The sequence below is a fragment of the Dysidea avara genome, chromosome 6 (genome assembly GCF_963678975.1).
Source record: "Dysidea avara chromosome 6, odDysAvar1.4, whole genome shotgun sequence".
Classification (NCBI taxonomy): Eukaryota; Metazoa; Porifera; class Demospongiae; order Dictyoceratida; family Dysideidae; genus Dysidea; species Dysidea avara.
Window position 1 is genome coordinate 2,880,240 of NC_089277.1, and position 19,920 is coordinate 2,900,159.

The window sequence follows — 19,920 nt, forward strand, 5'->3', positions numbered from 1 at the left end:
GCAGCTTTGGGAATGACAGAGAAGGGTAGCAGGTTGTCAATGTGCTTATTAAGCTGAGACAGAATGCTAGTACTGGCTGCTGAAATATTTGCACCTGATTCTGGAAGGACAGCTGTGGTGGTGGCACCATTAAGGGTAGCAATGTCAATCTTGAGCTTGAGTGCAAGGTCAGTGGATGTACAGTACATGGTGGATGTTGGACAGGGCTGTCTGTTGGTCAAAGGAGCTGTCAGGCTGGGTATAGATTGAAGAGTAAAGGTAGAAGGTCAAGTTGGTTTGAGTTCATTACGTTGAATAGTTTTGGAGCTGTAGACTCTGGAGAAGTGACCCAGTTTTTTACAATTGTAACATGACACACAATATGTAGGGAATTGTGTGCAGCCTGCCAGGACAGAGTGGTTGTAATGCAAACAGCTTCTTCTGTAGGGGTGTCTTGAGGATTGCAATATAGACTCATAGGGGTGGCTAGGTCCTTGCTGTATGGCAGTTCGCTGTTTCTTGGCTGCTTCTTGTGCTTGACACATGTGGATGGCTGTATCTAAGGTGAGGTTATTTTCTTGCAAAATGTGTTCAACAGTGTGACCATCAAGTAGGCCTTAAATTATTTGATTACGCACACTCTTCTGTGTGCAAGCATCACTGCAAAATTTACAAATTTTTACAAATTATATTAATGAAACAAGGTAATTGTTGAAGGACTCTCCTGGCTACTGTGATCTATGACGAAAGTTTCTTCATTCAACTGATTTATTGATGTGGCCAGCAACATCTTCTTAATGGCACTGATGATAGTTGCTACACTTTTATGTTCCTTGCCAGTGAGGCTGAGGTTAGTAAGAGTTTTGCGTGAGAAACACAATGTTAACGCTTGGACTTATTTATTATTTGTTTATTTATTATTACTGTGTCAACTTCGCAAGGGAAGACTTTACACAGGGGGGGGGGGGGGGGGGGGGGTAGATTTATGCAATTACAATTGATTAATTTGATTCTTAAATTGTTCAATAGAGGTAATTTCTTTGATGTGATTAGGTACTGTAAGTTATTTCAGATATTACAAGCATTAGGTCCGAACGAGTGCTGATAAGTGTCTGTTCTTGCAAATGGAACTAAAATATTATTCGCGTGAGATCTTCTTGTGATGGTGGATTCTGCTGTTGTTGTGATATTACATGAAATGATGTCACTGAGTGGGACACATGTCAAGATATGAATGATCTTAAAAAGGAAGCACAAACGGAAGGTATGTCTACGAATATCTAGTTGTTGCCACCCAAGTTGATGAATCATACTTGATACACTGCTAGTACGATAAAAATTGTTTGTAACAAACCTTGCAGCTCTTCGATTAATCTTCTCTAACTTCTCTATGTCTCTTCTTAGCCATGGCGACCAAATGATACTTGCATATTCTAATTGTGGTCAGACTAAGGAAAAATAGGCAGTTTCTTTAAGGTGTTGATTATTTAATTTAAGATTTCTTCTTAGGAAGGACAAGGTACGGCTGGCTTTAACAGTAATATTGTGTATATGTTTGGACCACTTAAGATCTGATTGTATAGTAATGCCCAGGTATTTACAATTCTTAACTATTTGTAACGGAGTGTCGTGCAGGTAATAGTCAGATATTATCTTGTGTTAGTGACTTTTAAGACATGACATTTAGGAATGCTAAATTTAAGTAGCCAGGTACTTTCCCATAATTGTAAGGATTGCAAGTCTTCTTGGAGTTGTTGTACATCACTTACTGACATAATCTCCTTATATAATATAATGTCATCCGCAAAGAGGCGGATTTTACTGTGCTTTATATTGTCAACAACATCATTCATGTAGATTATAAATAGTACTTGTTTCACAGCAGACTGTTCGTCAAGTCCAGACAGGCTCATATAAAAAGTTGGAGCAGACTGTTCATCAAGTCCAGACAGGCTCATAATAAAAAGTTGGAGCTGCAGTCAGTTTGTAAGTCAAATTTAGGAAGATCTCCTTGCTGAAAAACATACGAAGACATGGGCGATATCTGGAGAACAAAATGATGGGAACAAACAGTACACTTGAGAATGAAAGTATCACCTAATGGGGTGCCTTAAACCGGCACCAGGGATCAACACTGAGGATTAGAAAAATGAAGATGACAGTTACCATGGTGAGATTAGACATTCTACTGCTCACAGCACCATGTAGGAACATTACAAAATCACAATCAGAGTTGTATTCACACGTGATCATACATTACATCAAATTAACCTATTTCCTACAGTCAGATAAGCAGACTGTTAAAGGAATGTTTGACTGGTGAGTTGTTTATTCAAAATTGATTATTATTATTACGAGGTTAATAGACTTTTAATCTCCTCATGTGACAGTTCTTCAACATGATATTTTGTGTCGCATTCACCATGGTCACCAGGGATTGGAATTATGAAATGCAAACTTTGAGTCAGTTTTTAGCCTTGCACATGCACACAGACATAATTGCTTGCATGCAATATTTCAGACCTACAGCTGCTTTCATCATCTGGATGCAGATACTGCAAAGTGACCTGTATGAATGCTCTCAATTATTGGACAAAAAATATTCTCAGTTGAGTTGCACTACTCGTACATAATGCTTGAAGCTTATGAGGGCTCAAAATAACGTTTCACAATCAGCCAATTTCCGGTCAATGTTACTGGATAATTCTATTGTTGTCTGGACATTGTGGCTGGATAAATCAGAATACCTACACTACTGCTGGAGAACAGCATTACTAAGGCAGTAATATTTAATCAAGCCAATCGTTTATGGTTTGTGGCCACAAAACCAAAAACAGTGAGGTTTGAACACCAGCCTACTTGTGCTTGTCAGCTATGAATGTGCAAAATGTTGCATGAAGCTTCATTCAATAGCTTAAAGACTGCTGCTCTTGACTAGAAACAGTAGTTTACATAATATTATGACATGGCTACATTACCTTTGGCATGACTACATTTTGAGTAGTGAAAGCTCAAAACTAAGTACCAGCACATTTTTATGTTTTGGCAGGACAAAATCTGGAATTGAAAAACTCTGAAGTCACCTCTGTTGTGCAATCTTAAATTTGGCCACACGTGAAGCTCATGCACATTAAAAAGTCACCCATATTGAACACAAAGCTATTTTTATGAACATTGAGAGCATCAGCTACCATTCAATAGTAAATAGACTCGTATATTTAAAAATGAAGTAGAGATCCAAGCGATAAAAAGTAGTGAAACAAGAGATGAACAATGGTAGCTATTACAGCATAGCTCAGTGGGAAATTCCTACTTTGGCATGGTATAACAATTATTTTGTGTTCAATGCCAAAGTAGAGATTTCCCACTGAGCTATGCTGTAATAGCTACCATTGTTCATCTCTTGTTTCACTACTGTTTATCGCTTGGATTCCTACTTCATTTTTAAATTTATAATTTTTAATATACTATATAGTTTGTTTAGTTTTTTTTGTTAAGGCATACAGCTAACTATAAGACTACTCCAAGAAAATTCTTTGTTTCCCATTTCATTGACCTCAAAAATTCATGCGGGCGGGCGGTTCATTATCCATTATTCATTATAGATATTTTCACTAATTTTCGAAATCCATAACTAACTTACAGGTAAGAATACAGTAGAATATTTAAACTATAAACCTGAACAGTGAAAAGCTAGCTAAATGGACTTTCTGAATGCCAGGCTAGTTACTGCTATACAGCCAATAAAGACTAAGCCATCTGCACATATTTGGAGTACAAGAGTTGCTCTTTCATATGAAGCACAGAAATACTTGACAAGCAGGGCTTCCCATGTGTGTGTGTGTGTGTGTGTGTGTGTGTGTGTGTGTGTGTGTGTGTGTGTGTGTGTGTGTGTGTGCTGTCAAACTGCCAGTACAACAGCCACAGGGGCGGATCCAGGATTTTTAAAAGGGGGGGGCTAACTTGAAGTATATGTATATGTGTTGTGGTGTGCAAAGCACACCGGCCAGCATGCATGCAAAGCATGCTGAAGCTAGGGAGGTCTGGGAGCATGCCCTCCCAGGAAAAATTTGAACAATATCATGCCAAAATACTGCTATTTGGTAACATTTCAACATAAAATCCTTACTGTTTGTAAGCATTTCAGTGTCCTTTTAATTATATCATTGTCCTACCTATATGTATTGTTGGAAATTGTAAGAAGGTAGATTTTCTGGGGGCATGCCCTGCAGAAAAATTTTGAAAATTGATGCCAAAATACTGCAATTTGGTAGCATTTCAGCATGAAATCCTTAATATTTCAGTGTCCTTTGTTACCTTGTAACTATACCTGCAGTTGTTGAAATTTTGGACAATGTAAGAGGGTGCATCAGTTTAAACAAATGCTACAAGATAATAGATTTCCCTTTATCTGTCTTAGCTTCGTAGAACTGAAATAGACTTGGCTGCTACTCCAAAGGTATAGGAGAAGCAAAGTTATCTAGAAATTAATGTTATTGTAGCCAATTAGGTGAAAGTAATTTAGAAGTATTTATAGTCATTAACTGCACCTTAGATAGCACAAAGACTATCATAAGGGTCTACAGTAGCATGAACAGCCCTACTGGAAAATTTTGAGATTTGAATGATTTGAGATTGAATCTGAGAGCACTTTCAGTGGTGCATATGTACTTGAAGTAATTCTATTCATACAGCAAGTACGACTATCACTTATAAGATACTATACAAGTATATAGAGGTATCAGCTAATGAAGGCTTTTGAACTAGACTATTGCACTTCGCAATGTGTAGATACATCTTTTAATGCAGACAGATTTGGATAATTTCCATCAGTAGCAAAGCCAACTTAAATGTGTCTTCTGAATGTTCTATTAGAGTAGTTAGGTGACTGCTCTATTAGAGTATCTCGATCTCATGCTCTGCTAGTGCTGATTCAGGCCCATTGTTGTATAATCTTTAACACAAATCCAGTGATAATGCCTTGGAAAGATAGTTCTAAGGTGGGTTTATGTGTATATGTGTTATTAGTGACACTATTATATGCTAAGACAGAAAAAGTTCATTGTGATCCTTTCATATTGATCAAGTTAAGTTGAAAAGTGAAGGGGGGGGAGGGCTTCAGCCCCCAAAGCCCCCCCCCCCCCCCCCCCCCATGGATCCGCCCCGAGCCACCACAGGATAAATAATGAATAAAATGTTCAGTTGACAACAATAGCAACTTCATAATGAATGACCATGCAGGAAGAGAATCTGCATGCGGGCGGGAAATGGGAAGCAATGAATTTTCTTGGAGTGGCCTAAACATGTGACTGTTCTATTAGGGTGACTGCTGTATTAAAGTATCTTGAGTCATGTGTGCTTGCCCAAAAAGGGGTATGGTCATCATGGTTTCGATTGATTATTAGATTAGAGTATCTCAAATCAGCCTACCAACTTGAAGGTGTGTGGTCACAAATATAAAAGGGGTGTGATCATCGTGGTCTCGATCAATAGAATAAAGAATGGGCGTGATCTTGTGATCTATCGTGGAGTACTGGTACCTCCATACAGTAGCGTAGTCTAAGCATCTTAAACAATTTTGTGGCGTCTATTATGCTGCTTAATAAAGAAAGTGTTGATATGGAAAATTAATGCCTTGATATGGTTTCGTTGGATGAAGAAGAAGACAACCAACCTGATTGAAGATAAAAGGAAAGACAAGGTGCACAGGACGTACACTCATCGGAACCCCAAAAGGCACATCCCACCAGTAAGTTTGTTGTTGCGGTGTAAAATGGTGACCATGCGCTGCTTCGTTTGGGTTCTAGGCTTGCGACTGTGGTCAGTGAGTGAGTGAGTGAGGCAGTGAGTGAGACGAAATTTCAAAACTAGTTTTGGAGCATTTTAAAAAATTCTATATCCAGTAACCGGTAAGTGTTTTCTTGTTTTTAATGCTGTATTTCATGTTAGATGGGCTAATATTATTCCGTAAAGGTGATTTTCGTGGCGTAAGATGTCTCTAGGATGATTTTTAAATGTGGAATTTTGGGCGGCGCGAGTTACTTTCAGGGGATCCCTATACAACCGTACTGTTTGATACATGCGCAATGACCGCACCTCCCAAATAGCTACATTGCATTTAACAGCCTAGCTACTGCACCCTGACACATGTATACACAATCCAAATTCACTTAAATGGGGTTTTAACTATATACTCTCTTAAAAATGCCAAACTTTTCTCTTCAAAATATCCAGGACATTAGCCACAATGAAAAACTCTTATAGAGCAGTCATCTATTGTACAACTGGGACAGTCAGAAGATCTGAGGGTCACACCCAGACTGCTAATATGTGAATTTCATTGATTACAACACATAAATGCTGCAGTGGTATTAGAATATTTGACTGCTCTATTACAGTATTTTGTTCTGAATATTTTTGAGAAAAATTATTGTTGACCTTTTCAAGAGAGAGGATAGTCAAAACCCTTGTGTATAAGCATGTGTGGCAGGTGCAGTAGTTAGGTTGCTATTATCAGAGAAGCGTAAATGCAATGCAGCTATTTGGACAAAAATCAAAGTGCAGTCGATCATCATGAATGTATCTATTTACTATTGAATGGTAGTTGATGTTTTCAATGCTCATAAAATTTAATTAGCTTTGCATTTGATGTGCATGAGCTTCACATGTGGACAAATTTATGATTGCATGACAGAAGTGATTTACAGGAGTTTTGTAATTCACGTCCAATAAGGTTAGTACTAAGCCAAGCATCTGCATATATTTGGAGAGCATAACAGTTTCGGACAAGTCTCTTTTGTTCTTTCCAGCAATTCCTTTATTTTCACCTATTATGCTCCATATTTTGCTGAACAAATTACCCATTTGTCTCTACATTAAACTTTATTAATCGACTATTGCTAAATTCAAAGTGACTGTTCTATTAGACTATCTCGACCTTTTGTGCAATGTTTACGTTCTCTTCACAAAAATTGCACCCATTTTGTTCAATGCTTTTACCTCATTATTATGCCAAAATCTTTGCTTGCAGAATCTATGAGTCCCTAATAAAAGTTCTCTTTCATACATACAAGTACACAGAAAAATTTGGAATTTTCAACTAGAGTAGGGACCATAGCACATTGGTAAAAAGTACTGAAACAAGCTGGAGTAATGCACGATATCAAAATAAAATCAATAAGAAGTGTTATATCCCTACTGTGCTCAATATACCATAATGGAAATACACAGTGGGGATAAAACACTTCTTGTATTGTTTAACTGTGATTTAATATCATGCACTACTCCAGCTTGTTTTAGTACTTTTTATCGATGTGCTATGGTCCCTACTCTAGTTGAAAATTCCAAATTTTCTGTGTACTTGTTTGTTAACTTCTTTTTGCAAATTATGACTGGTGACCCATGCATACTGCATCTGAAATGGTGCCGCGCATCCCAATTATCATCTGAAAAGTGAAGTATCCATTACGCTTCATTGTCAGCTATGTTCAACGTGTTACGCAGCATTTCGAATCAAGAACTTTTCAAAAGCACTTCTGCAATCCACACATACCGAAAGAAAGAAATGGTGCCGCGCCCCAGTTATATCAATTATTGTCTAAAAAGTGAAGTACCCATTACGCTTTGTTGTCAGCTATGTTCAACCCATTACACAACAGTACGAATCAAGATCTGTTTGAAAAGCACCTCTGCTATCAAAATAGCCACTATGAAAAATAGGGATGATTTCCGTTACAAAGGGAAGCCATCATGTGCTACTGCCAAATCGACACTTCGCTTGAATGGGACACAAACGAGGACACTGGTAAGTCCATGAAGAATGCACTGTACACACTGTGGTATATCAAAAGGCCGAAGCAATGTCGAACAGTGAAAAAATCAAGCCCGTAGCCTTAGCCGTTACCGAGTTATGCTTGTCTGAAGGCATCAGTCAGTTACTCAGTCAGTCAGTTACTCAGTCAGTCAGTCAGTTACTCAGTCAGTCAGTAGAAAATTCCATTAAATATATTATTAAAAATTCCGTAGCAACTTGTTGAAAGAGTTTCGGGTCGATCTGAAAACTTGTTTGGACTTAGTTTTACCTACCAATACTGCTTTATCGTCGTCAGGGAAAATTGAGGCTGGTTTTTGGGTGATGCCACGCCTACTCCTTTGTGGTCCCTACTATACAGTACTATCATACTGTATGATTAGCTTCAAGCATTATAAGCAGTACCAAATAATTTTTTGTTCAATAATTGAGAACATTCCAACAGGTCATGCACTTTTGCAGTTTTTGTATATAGCCAGACTAAGAAAGCTGCAGGTCTAAAATTTTGCATGCAATAGTCTATGGCCCAAACCTCTCCAAAGGAATAGCAAGAGCAAGAATTTTCTTATTGGGCTTGAGGAAAAATTGGATCTGATCCGATAGTGGTCAAACTTGGTGGTTTACTATATCCACACAAGTATAAGGAAAAATTAGGAATTTTAAGTTTGATTAGGGGTCATAGAAAAAAGTAGGAAAACAAGGGAGGTCACCTAAACCTGCAGATATACTAGTTTAATCCCTGCTTCAGTTTATACCCATGACTGACTTAAGGATTAAATGTTCACTATAGTATATTTCTATTAGAGGTATGCAATATATGAAAACTATGAAATTATATCGATATTGTTATATTTTTATATTGTTATATATAGTATCGAATTTGATATTGCAGATATTGTAAAAGTATGTGATTGCACAATCACACTAAAAATGAAGATTAGTTCTGTGAAAATTAGCAATTTTAAAAGCTTATCTACCAGTTTCCTAGGCTTGTTAGTAGTGCTAGCTATGTAATGGTTTTAGTGAATCTATTGTTTAAAGTATATTTATAATTAAACCCCAGTGCGTGGGAGTATCAAAGCGCCGCGCTGGGTTATAACTACCATACAGCTAGACAGAGCGGCGCTGCTACTGTACGATATATTAGTTATCACCCAGTGATAACTAACTTATCACCCTGTTTCGGAGCCACTCAGTCTCTTTCGTGACATCATAATAACCGCGAATGGCATTGTTTACCAATGGAACAAAGAGCCAAATAAGGAAATATTGATACAAAACACACCAATACAGCACTTAAAACTACCTAAATCTTACAAGAAAACTGTTAATCCTTTACACAATAACACTACAAGTTACCAATACGATTTGTTGTGTAAATGTCAAGAATAGTACGTGACGATTTTCGCTCCAGCAATCACTCCCAACGGTCACTATGGTGAAGAACTAACTTCCTCTAACTTCATCGTTCTATCTTGGACTATGGTAGCCACTTGTTGGTCTTTATTTTTCTCTTGCACACCATGAGACACCACCATACCAATTTCTGACGAAGGCGAATCGTACCTGGAACCGCTGCTTCATAACACCGCCCTTCGCTACAGTTTGTAGGCAGTATGTAAGGTCTCTCTTGTAGCTACAAAGTAGAATCTCCACACAATTCGGACGAAATCTTGAGCACAGTGACAGGAACTCAAACCGGAACTTAATTTATTATCCGTAAACTTCTGCGCACTGGGATATAAAACAGTTATATCCCGTATACTCGGATGATATCATTGTTATTACACTCGTCCTCGGCTCCGCCTCAGACTTGTGCAATAACAATGATATCACCCTCGTACCGGGATATAACTATAACATATTGGCCGCTCACGCAATTAATCTGCCCACACTATTTAATTAAGAATCAAAATTGAATTAATATCAAGATATTTTACTGATTATCGATCAATATTGTATCAAAAACAAAATCCTGATATTGCACACCCCTAATTTTTATATTATCTACAGGTATAGGCAATCTCCCTTTTTCCCATCAAACTTAAAATTCTTTATACTTGTAGTGGTGAACCTGTGCATACTATATCAAAACAATGGGTGGTACCAGAGTTAATGTTTTCTCTTAATGAGCACCCCAATTATATTTTTTTAGTGACTCGAAAGTGAAGTGGCCATTATGCTTCACTTTCAGCATTAATTAAGAACAGTAGTAGAATATCTCCCAGTCACCATGGAAAATATGCACAATTCTCATTTACAAATATAGGGAAGCCATATGCCCATGCTTTGTACTACCATGAATCGACACCTTGGGCTGTCAGCAAAAAGGAATGGGACACAAAGGTAAGTCCATGATGTGTGCATTGCACATACTGCGGTATGCCAAAAGGCACATATCGGGATAAAACGATGTTGAACAGTGAAAAAATCAAGCCTGTAACTTAGCCATTATAGAGTTAATTAAGCTTGCCTGAAGGAATCAGGCATGCAAGCAAGCAGGTGGTCAGTAGCAAATTTCATTGAAAAAATTGTAACAATCTATTGGGTCATACTGAAAGCACTTTCGGGCTTGGTTATACCTAACCAATACTGCCAAGACACCAGGATAGTATTGTGAAACAAGTTTTGGGGTGATATTTTTGCTCAGAAAACCCAAACCTTTAATATAGAGGAATCTATTGTACCAAATGAAGCACTCAAAACTATTTCCTGACAGCCCACCTTGTGAGAGTCACCATATGATCCACATTTTTCAATGCATACAACATCACATTTTGTGACCGCTATCTGATTGTCAAATATCAAGGTTTCCACTCAAAATTGGAGGTTGTTTATTAGTTGCTTATTTTTGCTGTTTCTGGCCATGGTGATTTTCCCACAGACTGATATAAAGCAACAAGTGCTAATGCATTGTTGAATTGTTTGTAGCATTCATATCAGCACAATTTTCACACATGTAAATATCCAAAAAGTGGTCACATGACCAACAATCCCATTACAGATGTACGTATTGGACAGCCTATTCAAAATAATAGTATCTTTGGGTGATCTGAGGCACAATCAACTCAATGAAGACTTTTACATCTTGTAGCAACATAGCATGCATGAGCACATCCAATATAGCTGCCATGGGATTGTTGGTCATGTGACCACTTTTGGGATATTAGTAATAGACAGTTTAATAATGAATTGGCACTTGTTTGTTTTACCTTAAAGGTTGGTCTGTGTGAAAATCACCAGAAACAATGAAAAGAGGTATCTTCCTTTTTTGCAGTGAAAACCCTAGCCTCTTTATTTACTTGGGATTGTTGGTCAATTTTGCCAGGCTACTTACATGTGTTGATATAGAATGCTACAAACAATCTAATAATAAATTAACACTAATTTGTTTCATCTTAATGGTTGGTCCATAAGATAATCACCTGAAACAACAAAAATAGTTAACTTCCTGTTTTGAGTTGGAAACCCTACAGGTTGATCATTTGATTTCAGCTAAAAGTTGTCTTATTTAGGCCTGGCAAACTTGATTAGCTACTTGTTTCTCATCCATAAAAATGCGGATTTCCATGCAGGCCGGAGGACATTTTTCATTATTTATTATTAAAGACAATACTCCAAATCAAGCTGCCTGTCACTATAAAGGTTAGCTAAAGCCTTTTAAGAACTAGCACTTACGTACGTTTTACCACCATATCTGAGGTGCAAGTGATATTTGCTGTGCTGTGACAATGATAGTTAGCCTTCTTAGCATCAAAATACGTGTGCATGTGATTGATAACAGCAACAATGAAATTAAAGGCGGTGGTGTAAAAAGGGATGTAGGCGGGGATGAGAAACAATCAATCAAGTTTGCCTGGCCCATAGATAATATATACTACGTACGTATTATCTATACCTTGCCTTACTTGATATGCTTATTTTAAGGCGAAAGCCCTATAAATGTTCTTGAAGCTCAAAAGTTGCTTGATCACCCCTTTTTTGAGTGAATCAGATCCTTGATCGCTTGATTGCATTTTGGTGGTGGGAACAAGCCCAACTAAACTGATGAAAGTGACTAAGAACAATTTGTGATATTATTAAAGAAACAAGTACTGGAAAGGAAATGCTAAAGATTATTTTCTACACTTTGCCAGTCACAACATCAATCGCAGAAAGAAGTTTTTCTGCCTTGAGGCACTTAAAGACCTTTTTGCACAGCACAATGACTCAAGATAGACTAAACCATACACTCATCACATTCATACATAAAGAGCGTACTGATTGTGTTGACGAGAAAGATATAGCTAAGGTATTTATATCAGCCAATGACAAATATTTTGGAAACATTTAACATTTAACTTTTTATATAGTTTATAAATGCTAGTTATCACTTATACTGTAGTAGTTAATATGTAATTTCTATATAACTCATCGAAGTATTACATTTTAGATCTTAAGAAACAAATAGTTAGCTAGTGAGAGTTTATCTGATGTCATTGCGTACTGTGCCATGCAAATTACAACTTGGAAATTTGTGTAGCTATATAGCCTTGAAAGTTACATGCCACATGCCAGCTACACACACACACACACACACACGTACTTCAGTCGGTTTTCTCTGCGCTGCGTTTGCATGAATCCCCGCCATTTGATGTGAATCTTACACCCTCTTCTTTTCCTTATCCGCGTGGGAGCGTACTAGTCTCGCGTCGCTTATAAATTCCAATCCGGCGATAAGTTGCTGCGCGGAAAGGGTCTGGCCACGTGAGACTAGGAACGTAACGGGAATGGCTCTATATTAAACTGCTGAACCAGCTGATGATCAGACCTATAATAGCTAGCTAGTACAGTGAATTAAGAAATAATTTTTAAATATTTCTTAATTCACTGTAATTATATCTGGCCTACAACCTGTAGGCCAGATATAATTACAAGAAGTTGATACAACTGCTGTACATTAACTAAAACCAACAAGAAATTAATACTGACTCATTTTACAAGATATGCTTATGCTTGTACAGTACTGATCTACCTCTCTGTACAAGTTGGCACATGACACTTTAGCAAGAGATGACAATAATACCTTGCAAGTGTGACACCTAACATTTTTACATCAACAATCACTCATTCCTCTAGCTATTAGCTCCAACTTTTATACCCTCAAATTATATAAGTTTCCATTTTATAGCTGCTTTTGCACTGTAAGTATGCAAATAGGACGTTATAGGTCAACTTTGAAGACTTGAAAAAGCATTTTAATGATTTCACTCGTGGACTATAGTACAGTAAAGAATATCTACACTGTAAAAATCATGAAGTACTCAGTAACACACAATGTGTTAAGGTAACTATCATATGAGTGAACCAATTACAAACATTTCATACTTTTATATGTCTAACACTAAGTACACCCTAATATGGTTATAAGGTGACTAGTCTCTCTTCTTTGAAGTGGTAGCAAGGGCTCATACTCTCTCAAGGAAGGTAGGATGAGAATGATGGAACATGGAGTAGAGACGGTCAGCTTTTGAAAAGCTGAAGTTGTCCTTGTGTAGTTTGGTGAGTGCTGACATCAGCTCATCTGCCTTGTTAAGATCAGCAACAAACTTGTCAGCTTGATACTCAAATCTTCTGGTTAGCTGGATCATCAGAAACATCAATGTCTGTAGTGTGACAATAGTAACTATGGTAACACCAAACTCGCGTAGAGTATAACCAAGAGTTAATAATATAGAGAGGTGGTATAACCCAGTAGTTGAGTATCCAACCCCTGGGGACAAGATAGTATTCAGGTAACTGACTCTGTGAAGTTTTGTGTAAAATCACCTTAAGATCTGCATTGAAATTTTATGTACAAATCATTCTAATAAAACACTCCCTACTCTAATAAAACAATCATTTTAGCCAATTGGTTACCATGACTGGTGTTCACTCTGCCGTGGAGTATTATATGAGCTAATTAGAAGTGTATACATGAAATAGTTAAACCTCACTTAGTGATCACTCTATAATGATCACCACTATGTGAAAACGATGTACGTTCTATTAGAGTAGAGGTGTACCAATATTACCAATACTTAGACTCTATTAGGGCTTTTTTGGGTGGGTAATAAATCTCATATACTCCACCTTGTTTTCTAACATACTCCATGCTTTCAGGCACAATATAACGTATGCTCAAAACTAGGTTTATCCAATCAGTATGCATATTTCACATGCAGTGATGTAACGAGGGCACTTATTTTGTCACGTGAGCATGCATAGTTGTCATGACGTTAGTATTATCGCAAGAAAACCAGCCACTTTTGTCGAGCCTACAGCAGAGACAGCTGTGGATGAGGTAAGTAGTAATGTGAAATAGTCTAAAGCAGTTATACGGGCACAACGTGGAGACTATGAAATTTATAAACCCTCAGGTCCTTAGTAGCGCCCTCGCTTCGTTCATGCCCGGGCCTTCAGGTTTTCAGTACAAGAAGCCATAGAAATATGTGTGCAACTAACTTTTATTGCTCCAACAACTATAGTGGTTAGCAGTCATGGACTAGCCATCTTTACCAGCTATTAAAATATGGAATAATGCGAACCAATCTTATTGGGAGCACACATTAAAATATTTGTGGAGCAATAAATTAAAAATATTTATTGGGAGCACACATTAAAATATATAATGTTTTTAATTAAAACATTAAAAACTTTGAACTACTTGACTAAGTGTAATCTAAACTAGATAGGGTATAAATAGCAAGCAATTAAAATGTTAAAAGTCCCTGTTTAGTTTCCTCCAAGCCAAATGATTACACTTTATATCGGTGTATCAGTGTTTATACATGTATATTAATCATGTATCTATTGTGAAGATGTTGGGAATGATAGGTGATGATAAGGATTTGAGATACATGTATGCCACAAAAATTGCAAGATCCTAGGAACAAAAAAAATTGCAAGATCCTAGAAACAATGTAATTGTGACCCGCTGAGCAAAGCCTGCCGTTTTCGCACATTCCTCGAACTCCACTTTATTGCTTCTCTGTTATCTATAGTAACAACGGAGTGGACAGCCAAAGTTTCAGCCTTTTGTGATGATTAGTCTTGGAGTTGTAGCTCTAGACAGTTGGAACAGGAATAAACTCGATTTATACAGCAACAATATGGCAAATAAAATAAAGGCACTTATTTAATCGATCGTAACTCACGACTGAAACAAGCTACTAAGATGGGTCAATCTGTTCATCATGAACTGGTCCATTGATCAAGGTATACTGCTTTCCGTGTACGTCTCCATGTGGACAAAGAAGGCCATTTCAACAATTAAATGATGACAGTAAACTTTATTTCTACCGCATCGCAAATAAACGCTCTTAACTCACATACCATATGCTGTACAAACATGAAACAAAGAGTGTCTTACTCACAATGAACAGGAGAATCTGGTGGTATATAGGTTTTATTGATTTGAGCTTTTTTTCAATGCATATCAAAGCGATTAAAATGTGTGTAAAATTATTATGTAGCATGCATATTTCTACCTGGTTTATGTCAATATGTTATAGCAAAATAGAATTTAGCAAAAATGGCCAGTTTTCACTCAGTGGGTCACAATTATTAATTTTACATTTGCAGTGCAATGAGATCAAAATACTCTAATAGAAGAGTTACTTATAATAAAATAGTTCCAGTGTAACGTGGACAACTTGTGAACAACTGATAGTGTCCTGATTATCAAGGTATCCTGATTATAAAGGTCAATTTATGTACTATGAGACTTTAAAAAGTATCTGGATTACATAGGTGTGCTCAACTGGCCACATTAACTGGTTCGGACACCTTGGGATATACCACTACTGTCCACTAGTATCCTGATTTTCATGTACTAAGGTATATTTGTAGTGATGTGTAATACACCTGAAAGAGTGTATCTGTATCCAAAGCTCTGTGTAGTCACAGATATGATATGATACATGATATGGTACATTATTCTAAAACAGCCCTAAGTGTGGGCTGCTAAGAAATTTTCATAGCAATGAAATTACTAATTATTCAGCTGCCATAGTACACACCTCCAACCACACCCACCTGATAGTAGGGGGAGAAGATGAACTGGAAGACAAGGAATAATCCTATCATGGTGGGGTGACCATCATGGAAATCAAAACTAGTGAAGACCAGATCTTGTCCCATGAAGCAGCCAAACGTGAACAACATCAGAAACATATTCACCTGTAGGGTTAATAGTTAGTGAGGATACATCATTGTATGGTAGGGACCTCTGTAACTAGGGACCATCTGAGATGTGCTCATTGGTGAGGTGTCAGGGGTTTAAATGTGTGTACACTAATACATATGGGATCATCGAAGAGTATCCTGGTGCCTACATGTTCAGAGGTCTCATTTTGACATCACTACACTACTCACCTGGGTGATCACAAGATGTTTGAGGGTGTGGCTCATTTTCCAGTGGCCCAACTCATGAGCCAACACTGCTAGTACCTCATCAGTATCACAACCTTGATGCTGTGGTGTGTGTGTGTGTGTGTGTGTGTGTGTGTGTGTGTGTGTGTGTGTGTGTGTGTGTGTGTGTGTGTGTGTGTGTGTGTGTGTGTGTGTGTGTGTGTGTGTGTGTGTGTGTGTGTGTGTGACTACTGGACCAGTGGAACCTGTGTACCATGGACACCTTGGGACGGACTTTTACTAAGTGTCTGGTGACCTCAAGTGTCCATTTTAACAGGTTCCAGTGTACTCTCATACCTTCTTTACTGTACTCTTATCCACTTCATCTTTCTTCTCTTCAGCTGAAGTGTCATCTTTGTTCTCTTACCTCATGTTTACTATCATCCATTGTAGTATCCTCTTCAGGTAGCATCTCATCATCATCCTCCTCCATTGCTGTCTCATCTTGCTGTTCTTTCTTCTCCTCTTTCTGTTTGGCTTCGTCCTTCTTGTTAGCAGCTACACTGTCTTGGACTTGTTTGAGCAACTTTTCGTCCAGCAATGTGTCATACAGGACAATACGCTTGTTTTTCCAGAAGCTATAGAAGTAGGCATTACTGTGGCTTGATCGTCGTGACCCGTCCACTACAAAGAGTTTCTTCAGAGGGAAGTGCAGGGATGCTGCCAGTTGTTCTATTGCTGTTCGCAGGTCACCCAAGGGTAGTGGGGTGTAGGTGTCAAACAATGGAGCAATAAAGTTTGGATAAACTGTCGCCATCACCTGTGACAAATAGTAACAGTTGATTATCAACATGTCCTGATATTCAGTTTATGTACTAAGGGATATTTTGGGACCTTAACTAAGCGTCTGGATTATGTAGGTGTCCTCAAGTGTCCACGTTGACAGGTTCCATTGTATCACTGAACATCAAAGAGATTATTGAAGGTATAAACACATTCCAATCATTAGATATAGTATAGGACAATCAAGTGTAACGAGGAAACTCATTATAGAAATTTATTATAGTTTGAGTACAATAAGGAAATGATATGTATGGTATAGGTGGTGTGATGGGATAACATCAAACAGTTAAAATGTTATGATGTAAATACTTCTCTGTTACGACCATGACCTGATGAGCAAACTTTTTTGTGTTTTAAGTATTTCTGTAGTTTTGTTAGCATTAATCATCTTTGGAATTGCTGACCAATGGTAGGGAGCTTCCAGGAACATTAAGATGTCATCCTACAGCCTCAGGTGGTTTTGTAAATTTTAAGTTGTTCAGTCAGTTCTTCAGCTTTTTACACTGGTGGCAGGTGCAATGCATATAACTGTGTATCACAAGCAAAACGTTAGCCTTCAGCCTTGTTTGAGACCTGATCATGGAATAACGTCACTTATCTAATCCAGCAAACGTGAAAATCTCCAAATGTGTTATAGGTGGACTGCCTAATGTAGCAACCTGTTTAATAAGGTCACTGGTCACCTGCCAACTTGAAATGTGCCACTTGTGTACAAAGTGACTTGCATAATGTAGTGACCTGCTTAAAGGTCACCTGTCTAAACCAGTAACTTGAAAATCCTCAAATGTGTCTTTTTGTGGTCTGTCTAATGTAGCAACCCCTATATCAAAGTGATTACATTAATATATTTAAAAAAAAAACAAACCTGAGGCTGTAGGATCACACCTATGTTCCACGAAGTGATCCCTACCATTGAGCAATTCCAAAGATTATTAAATTTAGAAAACTATGGAAATGTTTAAAACACAAACACATCCTGTAAAACAGCTTAATCACCGCTTTAATAATGTCATGATCCAAACAGAGAATGTAACATTTCAATGTTATTCCATCATACCACCTGTATAGACTATATACAAGTTATGATACACACACTGTATTAAAGTACTGGTATAAGTGTTCCTGACAAGTAAACAAGTTCATTGAATTCTCCAAATCAAACTTCCAATACCAAATATCTGTGTATTTGCAGTACTTGTTTATGTCATCAATCATCTCCTTAATATTTGGTGTTATATTGGAACCTGTTGATAAGGACTTCCAACACTTAGTAACAAGTTGACTTGTTTATACAGGTGACTTTATACAGTGGCCTTATTACACAATGACCTTATTAAGAAGCAGGTGGCTAATTTAGGCATGCTTAATGCTTGTACCTTCCTTTTAAGTTGCAAAAATGACACAAACGTGAATTTTTGCTGACTTGAAAGTATTGCTGACACTGTTATACAGAATGCAACGGAAAATAATGGAATGTTTAGAGCTGATAGTAACCAGATGCAGGCGGTGGACATGAAACAGAAAATTTATTGGAGTGGCCTAAATACCATCTCTAATATACCCCACTATTCGCTATACTTGCATTCATATTGTCTCCATGGTGATTTATATTATTGTACACGCATTTTTAGACCCCTGAAATCAGGACACCTCCCTAATAAGGACACCTTGATATTCAGGACACTTGTCCCATATAATAGTTAACACCTGCAGATATACTAGTAGACGCTTAATCCATACTGTAGTCTATTCCCATAACTGAATTGGGGATATTTAATCCCTAATTCAGTCATGTATTTCACCAGTATATCCACAGGTGTATAGGCGACCTCCCTTGTGTCCCTCTTGTATGGAGGGCTACATTTACAATGATGTACGTAATTATTTTATTACTGATAACATCAGTGTCACAAGCCACAGCTATTAATTGTAGTAGCTTGCTCTCATAGTACGAGGTGTCTTGTTAAGGTGACACCCACAGCAAGTAATCTTACCAACGTGTTGAGTTAACAGTAGCTTGATATGAGGAAACTTGATGGGCACTTGTTGTAAGGATATGCTTGTTACTCAGTCAGTCAGTAGAAAATTCTGTTAAACAGTTTTAAAATTCCGTAGCAACTTGTTGAAAGCGTTTCAGGTCGATCTGAAAGCTTGTTTGGGCTTAGTTTTACCTAACCAATACTGCCACATCGTCATCAGGGAAAGTGAGGCTGGTTTTTGGGTGATGTTATTTTATGGGCCATGCCTACTCCTTTGTGGTCCCTACTATACAGTACTATTGTACTGTATGATAAAACAATAACCTATAATAATAGTATAGTATTGTTGAGGCTATAGCTAGGTGCATGGCTCCTGGTTTTTAGAAGCATCACAACATCGTACTATTGAGTATCAACAGTGTACTCATAGAATGTATTCACAATAAAAATTTCAACTAATCAGATTTGACTGCCAATTACAGAAATTATTCCAAAGTATTCTTAGTGTTATTTTAAATTATTCTTTATTGACTTAATAATCACTGACTGACTGATGCCTTCAGACAAGCGTAACTCGATAACAGCTAAGGCTACGAGCTAGATTTTTTCACTGTTCGACGTCACTTTGGCCCGAGAGGCGCCTTTTGGCATACCGCAGTACATACAATGCATTCTTCATGAACTTACCAGTGTCCTCCTTTGTGTCCCATTCATCTTTGCTGACAGCGAAGTGTCGATTTGGCGGTAGCAAATGATAGTTTCCCTTTGAAACAGAAATCATCTGTATTTTTCATAGTAGCTACTTTGATTGTAGAGGTGCTTTTCGAACAGTTCTTGATTTGTACTGCTGTGTAACGGGTTGAACAGGGCTGACAACGAAGCATAATGGATATACCATATAGTAAAAAACTTTGGCAGTAAAAAGTGTGACGAAACCCC

The 19,920-nt window shown here is 37.6% G+C and overlaps 3 protein-coding genes across 12 annotated transcripts in view; all 3 read right to left on the reverse strand.

The window, feature by feature from the left end:
* LOC136257280 (uncharacterized) overlaps nucleotides 1-12,603 on the reverse strand; it is a 140,678-nt gene extending 128,075 nt beyond the window's left edge. The window contains exon 1 of the mRNA XM_066050373.1: nucleotides 12,375-12,603. Coding sequence (XP_065906445.1) covers nucleotides 12,375-12,419 — 45 coding nt within the window. The 5' untranslated portion in view covers nucleotides 12,420-12,603. The remainder of the gene's footprint in view (nucleotides 1-12,374) is intronic.
* A 401-nt stretch (nucleotides 12,604-13,004) lies between these two features.
* LOC136257290 (CAAX prenyl protease 1 homolog) lies at nucleotides 13,005-16,656 on the reverse strand. Its single transcript, XM_066050406.1, has 4 exons — nucleotides 16,517-16,656; nucleotides 16,184-16,282; nucleotides 15,845-15,988; nucleotides 13,005-13,434 (listed from the first exon to the last, which is right to left on the reverse strand). Exons 2-4 carry the CDS (start codon nucleotides 16,217-16,219, stop codon nucleotides 13,237-13,239), a joined length of 378 nt encoding a protein of 125 aa, XP_065906478.1. The 5' UTR covers nucleotides 16,220-16,282; nucleotides 16,517-16,656; the 3' UTR covers nucleotides 13,005-13,236.
* LOC136257287 (CAAX prenyl protease 1 homolog) overlaps nucleotides 16,284-19,920 on the reverse strand; it is a 217,290-nt gene continuing 213,653 nt past the window's right edge. For all 10 annotated transcript variants that reach the window (XM_066050396.1, XM_066050395.1, XM_066050393.1 and 7 more), the window contains one exon: nucleotides 16,284-16,979. In XM_066050396.1, coding sequence (XP_065906468.1) covers nucleotides 16,569-16,979 — 411 coding nt within the window. In that variant the 3' untranslated portion in view covers nucleotides 16,284-16,568. The remainder of the gene's footprint in view (nucleotides 16,980-19,920) is intronic.